At 41.2% G+C, this 8,798-nt stretch overlaps 1 protein-coding gene across 1 annotated transcript; it reads left to right on the top strand.

The window, feature by feature from the left end:
- Nucleotides 1–1,393: 1,393 nt before the first annotated feature.
- On the top strand, nt 1,394–8,527 carry lrfn5b (leucine rich repeat and fibronectin type III domain containing 5b). The gene is made up of 3 exons (XM_053489548.1): nt 1,394–1,488; nt 4,483–5,905; nt 6,931–8,527. The coding sequence occupies exons 2-3, from the start codon at nt 4,509–4,511 to the stop codon at nt 7,901–7,903; spliced, it is 2,370 nt and encodes a 789-aa protein (XP_053345523.1). The 5' UTR covers nt 1,394–1,488; nt 4,483–4,508; the 3' UTR covers nt 7,904–8,527.
- Nucleotides 8,528–8,798: the final 271 nt, after the last annotated feature.

Raw genomic sequence — 8,798 nt, 5'->3', positions numbered from 1 at the left:
AGCCCATGAAGTTCAATAAAAACCTAAAAGACATTAAAGCTTATGTTTTAATTATAATCAGCTTTACAGATTTGGCAGAGCAGCTTCATTACTTTTAGGACTATACTGTTCTTCACAACATGATCTATCCCTGGTGTGTAATTGTGGGGAATAGGTATGGCTTAGTGGGCTTTGTCTTCATAATTTAAGCATTCTTTGCCTTATGTGTTTTACAGTGTTGTGAACTGGAAGTTATTTAAGATTTAATTTGGCCTAATCTTTGTGTAGTACAAAACTCTACTCCAATGCATACTGTAGCTCTGGGAATAAATTTACATCAACCAATAAACAGAATGTGTACGTTTCTAGGGATGCACCAACCTGATAAGGAGTATCTGTATCAAAGTCAATACTGGCCTGGAGCACTGTATTGGCATCAGACTGGCTGGGAAATGTCTTCCAAAATGATTCAGTGACCTATTTTATGGTGTGAGTGTGAACGGTGATGGCCGACACAACGCAGATCTTGGACACAACTGGTTTTGAAGTGTTGTACATATGTTATGCACAGTTTGACAAGAGGGACAGCTTGGGTCGCAGGAACACTAACCAATGCTTATCAGTGCATGTTTTAATCTGGGAATTAATGATCACTCAGAACACACATTAATAATTTATTTTTGGGGGGCTGAAATTTAATATAGCTTTGCTTCGAGTAGCTCCACCACTTAGACCTATAGAATTTCAGGCCTTTTTTTTTGATAATCAACATGATGCATGGATTAAGGCCTTGATAAGTGACATTAATCTGTTCTTACTGCAGTTGATTCAGCTCAATATGCTTAATTAGTGTAGAAGAGACGGGATTGATGACATGCCCTTCTGTAAACCTGCTAAGCAATACTGTGGATTAGCTACACTTGCAATTAAACATCTTGATCGCGATTTTTCCCCCCTTCTTCTTCTTCTTCTTCTTCCCGGAGATCTCTAGTCTGAAGCCCCGCACGTCCAGCTGCGGTGCGCGTTGCGCTGTCATCATGTCAAAGCGCGGCGGCGCGCGGGGAAGCGAGCGGATGTGACACCTGCCTGCTCCGCCGCTCCACACTGACACCACCGGAGGCCATATTTGGGGCGGGTGAGCCAAGAGCTGCTGAAAACATCTGGCCTGGCCTGCTGAGATGCGATCCCAGTTCAAGCCCAGTCGCGCTGTGTGTTTGGCCACCGAGACGTTTTCTCCGTTAGAGCGGCGCGTGATGCGGGCACGCGCGGAGACACAGACGCGAAGGAGCATCCGCAAGTGAGCGTCTCGTGCACACGGGATCCTCGTATCCGGACGTCTGTTTCTCCTGCAGAGATGGGATCTCATCCGTGTTGTTTTATTTAGTCATCTATTCCAACGCTAAAGGAGCAAACTGGGCGATCATGCTGCTGTAACGGGGGGAAAAAAAGCGGGCTTTGGTGGGAAGAGGGGCGGTGTGCCGCACGAAGCAAGCCTCAGATCTACACAAGGTAATTCTTTCACAAGGCGTTGCACCCTGGTGCTTTCCTTCTTCGCGATCCCGCCATTGTGCTAATATTAAAATGAAAGTTTTATTGCTTTTTAAAAAAAATTGTTTATTAATTGTCGAAATATGATCTTATGGAGACTGAACCTGTTCGTGTAGATAGTACATGGCAAGGTCACAGAATTCCATACACCATTTGGAATCTCGACTGTATACTCGGATTGCATTGCAAAGTCGTTCCCTACCGACAAATATCCCTCTTGTAGCCTAATGTTCAATGCATAGTCTGTGTGGTTACCAATTATGCATGCCTAACCTTGGTGTTGAGATGGCAAGCTGAGCATCTTATTACCGTCTCAGAGCAATGTGGCATCATTAAACCTTCGTTTTCATATTTTCATAAGTTACATATTAATCCAATTGATTACCTAGGTAATGAAGAGATTTATCCATCCTAACAGACTAACTTGGCCACTACATATGTATAGTCGTCACTGTTCAATGCATAATTAAAGCTCTAAGCATGCATATATGAATATACCTTGAACCAATATTTTTAACCATCAATGCTTTTATAAACTAAGGAAAAAATAATGCAGGCTGTGCAGTAAGACGTTGTCCGACAGAACATGGATGTGTGTGTGAGAGAGAGAGAGAGTGAGAGAGAGACGTGCATGAAAGCTCACTCATAAAGCTGAGTGCAAGATATTTCATTGATTTCAGTAACATGAGTGACAAAAGCAGTCATATCTCAATAAAGATTGCACTAGACCAACCTGATAATGGTGATGTCATCTGCATGTGGATCATCCCAGTATACAGGGTGTATATGTCTGGATTACCTGTCCTTAATTGTAAAAGGGACTGAATCATAATTAATCTGGCTGCACATGTTCAGGGGAAAAAAAATCAGTAAAACAAACAAGGAGAGAAAAATGCATGGTCGAATGATTTTACTGACCTGATTTTAGTGACAGTGATAATGTGCAAGCAGTCACCACTGCTCCATTAGCATTATTATGAAAATGCCTTTTAAGCATGAAGCTGGGCCGACATGTTCCTGTCACTGAAAGGTCTGGTGTCTTGTACGTCTGCAGGTTTCGTTTGAAATCGTTTCTGTTTTATCTGCTAGCATAGAGGTGAGTGTAGTAGGTCAATACAGAGAGATATTCTTACATTCAGAATTGCCAGCTGGATCCTTGATATTTTATGTTAAACATACCTACATAATAAAGAGACCTGCAGGAAACAGTCTTTTGCAGCTTAACAATCGAAAGCATCTGACTACTGCAGTCTTAAACCCGATCCCAGATGACCCTGATTACACACACAACATGGTGCAGGGCAGAAGCTGTCTAAAAGGAGGGCCAGAAAGTAAGATATAATAGCCATGAATTTATGTGTATTTTTAGAAGCAGGGTTTGCATGTATCAGGTTTCGTCTGCAATCTGACAGCATGTGATAATCTGTAAAGGGTGATGTATATTTGGAAAATATTTCCCCCCTTCTCTCCATTCCTTATATATTCTTCCTTTATAAAAATATCTTATGTTCAATTCTTCTTTATATCCCAACATGCATTTATGCTGTTCTTTTCACATTTGATGTTTTTCTCTTGAATAAAAAAAAAAATAAAAATCCCGACTCTGAGCAAGTCGATGCAGTGTTTCAGTGGGGGGTAATAGCGGCTCCACTTCATCCCAGCAAGCAGACAGAAGCTCTGCCAGCTAAAGCAGCCAGCTGGTTGGCCTGCAGTACCAGCGGCAGTTAGTTAATAAAGTGGCATGATGTGAAGAGCATTTGACATGCTAAAAGAGTGTTATAATCAGTTCATTGAACAATTACATCACATCTCAATTCATATGAACAACCTTTAGGTCAAATAATGTGGCAAAATGTCACAAATATTCAGAGGAACACAAAAGAGAAGCTCTTTAGCCTGCTCGGGAGCAGAACATTTCTAAATTTAAAGAGACAGGATTAGATGTAGAGGAAATTTTATCATGCAATATCTTTTTCTGTTCTAGTCATTTCAGTTGAGGCCGTTAGGATTTCATATCGTATACGTCAAAATAGCTTGGATTTATGGCTGATTTTACACACAGATACCAAGATTGTGATCTGATAAGTCCCTCATGTCTGTAACTATGATATATGACAGTTAGCTTTTCAACATGACAGTTAGTGTTAAGTTGTGACTGGAGTTAAAGGCCTGTTTCCCTTGATGGCACATGTCAAAGTTACAGTTGATATGCTGAATATATGCTGCATAAAAGAATATTCATACATCAATACTGACCAAATTATTAAATCTACTAAAATATAATGCACTCTGTTTATTTTACAGAACATGCGAGAACTAGAGTATGAAAAGTCTTACCTGAGAAAATAATAAGCAGATTCATAATAAGATTCATAATTTCACCATTCATCATTTTTAGATTGTATTAAAATTTTGATCCTTTGTCAAGGTTATATCCCTGTCAAGAGTCATTGAATATATATATACTATATCCCTCCTCACATGTGTATACTCAGAAACTTGAGCAGCATTGAAGCACTATGGAAAATCAATATGAACAGAACCACATCTACCTCCTGATGTGGCATATGTGCTGATCCTTTCTCTTTGTCTCCAGATGATCTTAAGAGGCATCAGCCTCATTTAAATGAGTAACTAGATGGCCAGTGGAATCTTTCATCATTTATATTCAAAAATGAAAGGCTAAGCATTATCATGCCAAAATCCTGAACTAGTACAGCAGGGGTTTTTGTTGATCTGTCCCAGGCCCAGCCTTGTGTATTTACTCCTTCTTATTTATGGCACTTTTTTGATATTTATATATAACAAAACGTTATTGTGGATAACAGTTTGAACACTGTAAAAAAAATGAACATTTAAAAGATATGTTTGCACCTGAGAGGTGCGGGTGTTGTTATGTTGTTATGACCTGAATTACAAACTGAGACAGTTCTGATTCATCTTTCTTCTTCACAGGGGTGGTATTATAACAGCTGACCCAGATGGAGACCTTATTTGTTTACTTGATGGTCATGATCATGGCAGTAAAAGCCCAGAAGATCCAAATTTGTCCCAAACGTTGCATTTGTCAAGTACTGCCTCCCAACTTAGCCACCTTATGTGACAAAAAGGGGCTGCTTTTTGTTCCCCCAGACATTGACAGACACACAGTAGAACTGCGACTTGGGGACAATTTTATCACAACTGTCAAACGGAGGGACTTTGCCAACATGACCAAGCTTGTAGACTTGACACTCTCTAGGAACACAATAGGCTCTATCACTCCCCATGCTTTCAATGATCTGGAGAACCTGCGTGCCCTACACTTGGACAGCAACCGTCTGACACGAATCACAAATGACACCTTTAGCGGCATGTCCAAACTTCATCATCTTATTCTCAACAACAACCAGCTTACGTATATTCACATAGGAGCCTTTAACGACCTCCTTGCCCTTGAAGAGCTTGATCTCTCCTACAACAATCTAGAGAGTGCCCCATGGGTGGCCATCCAGCACATGACTAGCCTTCATACATTAGGTCTGGACCACAATATGATAGAGTATATACCTGAGGGCACATTTTCAGGCCTCATGAAACTTAAACGTCTGGATGTTACTTCCAACAAGCTGCAGAAGCTCCCACCGGATCCAGTCTTCCAGCGTGCAGGTGTTTTGGCCACGTCAGGTGTTTTGGGCCCATCATTATTTGCATTAAGTTTTGGGGGTAACCCGTTACGCTGCAACTGTGAGTTGCTGTGGTTGAGGAGACTACGGCGTGAAGATGACCTGGAGACTTGCGCTGCTCCGCAGCACCTCTCGGGGCGCTACTTTTGGACAGTGTCAGAAGAAGAGTTCCTGTGTGAGCCTCCTCTCATCACACGTCATTCTCAGGAGACTCGGGCACTAGAAGGCCAACATGTTACTCTGCGCTGTAAAGCACGGGGAGATCCAGATCCTGTTATTCACTGGATTGCCCCTGATGGCAGACTAGTATCTAACTCATCCCGAACATTGGTGCACACCGACGGGACGCTAGATATCCTCATCAGCACAGTGAAGGACTCTGGATCGTTTACATGTGTGGCATCCAACCCTTCTGGAGAAGCACAGCAGACTGTTCAACTATTTATCATCAAACTGCCACATTTCACTAACGACACAAGTTTAGTACAGGAACCAGATCCTGGCTCCTCAGATATTGCTACGTCCACCAAATCAGGTGGAGATGGTGCCACCGCCATTGGCAACACAAAAGCTGGGCAGGAAAAACGGGTGGTGATTTCTGAAATTACATCCTCCTCTGCTCTGGTGAAATTCAACTTACAACGGAATATTCCAGGGATTCGGATGTTCCAGATCCAATACAATGGCACATATGATGACTCGCTAGTATACAGGTAAGACAATAAATATGTATATTTCATCAACATATAAATTTCATGTACCATCCAATCAGGTATTAAGTTGCATTTTGGGTGATTTGAGTTATGCATATTTTCAGATTCTTGCTTCAATAAGCACTATTTTATTATTACTGTATCATGTCTGGTTGCTGAGATATGGCCAGTGGGAGTTTTCTTAGGGGGAGGACCTCGGAAAAAAGTTTGACATCCTAACTTTAGAATGTTTAAATGAAACGTCTGTGACATAGTAAGAAAGAGAGAACCCTTACTGTAATTTTATTTGTCACCAGAATTTCCCTGCTACCCCTAAAGATAACTGTGCCACCATAGTGAAAAACATGCATGTGGGTGACCAGCTAAATGGTATAAAGTGCTTTAAATCAAAGTTAAGGATTAAATGATTAGCAATTGTGTTAAAGGATCACAAAGTTAAGATTATTTATTAATTGATTTAAGATTTTATACATTTCACCTACTGTACCTCACACCCTCACGCAAAACTAACCTGTGTGACTTAATACCTGATTTGATATGACAGGTCACTTTGTACAAGGGTTATAATTATGAAATGAATAATTATATGCAATGTTCCTTCTTCATTTTAGTGCAATGACATTCTGGAAGAATTGTAGGATTTACAGTATTTAGGAAGCTACATATACTACTAGTTGGTGGTTTCAAGAACTAATCTGATTTAAAAAAAAAAAAGTTGATTCGAAATTAAATCAAGGTAAAAAATGTAGAAGTGCTCCCACTTCCACTCGAAATAGCTTGAAAACGCAAACCATGATTCTTATCTATATAAATGGTGTTCAGACTCTTTGAATGTGGAAGTAAGGAGGATTAATGGATAGCTCAGCAGCTTTATTTTAAACAGTCTGCAGAAGTAAAATTGACAATTTTATTATTATAACTATAATTGTTTTACTTTTTTGCCCTTCAGTTGAACACAGTGTGTTTTAAATACAAAGTCGTGAGTTTCAGATTTTGCTGATGTTCTAAACTATGTGTCCATACAGAATGATCCCCCCAACCAGTAAAAGCATCCTGGTGAACAACTTGGCAGCTGGGACATCGTATGACCTCTGTGTGCTGGCAATTTATGATGACGCGATGACCACTCTCACAGCTACCCGTGTAGTGGGATGTGTTCACTTTTCAACAGAGCCTCAGTACCTCCGGTGCCACTTCATGCAATCGCAGTTCCTTGGCGGTACCATTGTTGTGATCATTGGAGGTATCATCGTAGCCTCAGTCTTGTCTTTTATCATCTTCCTTATTGTGCGTTATCGAGTGTGCAACCAGGAAGGAGAGGACAAGGGGGTGGAGCTGGGGGAAATCCGTTCCCCTTCCAGGAGCGAGCAGCTGCAGGTCTGTGGAATCATTAAGTCTATGTCCAAGCAGGTTCTGGGCGTGGAGATGGATGCGTGTCGGAAGGTTTCTCCACAAGTGGAGTCAGTGCCCACCGTAGGAACTACATCTGGGCCGTGGACCTCGAAACCAGCCCTTCCTGACTGCACTGTTACTACCTCTGCCGCCAGTCACAGCTGGCATCCTGCCTCTCCCAACTCCCAGCGTCCCATGCATGCCGCCTCACACAAGCCCGCAGGACCCCCAAAACCAGACACACAGATCAGTGTCGAGCTCGACAACACCAACAAAAACAACTCAGCCAAGGCACGCCCCAAATCTGCCCAAATACGGGCCTATTCCACCACAGTGATGCCAGTATCCAGAAGGGTGCAGCTCGAGTCCTCACGCTACATGACTGTACCAGTAGGGTGTATAAGAGTGAGTCGGAGACACTCGTTAAATGTAGACTCCTGTAAGCAGACCAGTTACGGGAGTCTCCCACAGCAGACTGGCAGCCTTCGCTCCAAACGCAGTTTGTCCATGAGCGGTGGAGATCTTCCCCAGCTGGAAGTTTCGGCCAAAATTCATGGGAAAGACTCACTGTCCAGGTCGGAATGGGTTCTAGAAAGCACACTATAATTCGTTTTTTTTTTTGTTTTTTTACAACCATATCACACCAGTTTTGGTAGACTTACAGACCGTTTTATTATTATAGGTCAGACAAAAAAACTCTAATCTTTTAAAACTATTTGGTTTCTGTTTTGGACATGGCACTCTTACAGTACGTAGTCGGGAAAAAAGCAACAGACTGATCATTGTTTTTTTTTAAGGACCAAAAAAAACCAAACATTTTCTGCATATACTAAATAATGCAGTTGACATGTATATTACTTTGTTATATGGAGTAATCCATACAGTACATCCTGTATAAACATGTTATGTTGTGTAAAATAAAATGTGAAAAGCCCCATTGTTTTTTCTCTGATACTGTAACAAGGCCGGAATAACTTATCTGAGATGTGATCACGAGTTAGAAATATCACGCAGTACAATTAGAGAACTGAAATACACTATTTAAACTTACTCTGTAATCATTAGTGTTCGTGAGTATGCTCTCTTATCAGTGTTATGAGATTCTTTTAATGATTTCTGCCCGATAACTGTCCTAAAGCAATAAAAGCACACACAGTGCATGAGATGACAACTTAAATCCATGAACAGTGATACAGAAATGTACTGTACACTCTCCAGAAAGCATCATCTTATCTAATAGCAAGCAGGTGCCATGACTTGTGTCTCTTAACTGCACAGTAGTACGGTTGCACAGGTCGGTGGGGAGTGTGTGTGTGTGTGTGTGTGTGTGTGTAAATCCTAATAAAACTGTTTGTAATTTGGGTAATTGGGTAATGGGGTATGGAGAGCAGTTTTCAATTCATAAATAAGCAAATGATCTTAAAATCCATTCAAATCATGGCACATCAGCAGAGATTTTGTTTAACAGCCCAAGCATAATTTATATGCACAATGCACAAAA

The sequence above is a fragment of the Clarias gariepinus genome, chromosome 27 (genome assembly GCF_024256425.1).
Source record: "Clarias gariepinus isolate MV-2021 ecotype Netherlands chromosome 27, CGAR_prim_01v2, whole genome shotgun sequence".
Lineage (NCBI taxonomy): Eukaryota > Metazoa > Chordata > Actinopteri > Siluriformes > Clariidae > Clarias > Clarias gariepinus.
The sequence above is the reverse complement of the archived record's forward strand: the minus strand, read 5'-3'. Positions and strand labels throughout refer to the sequence as shown.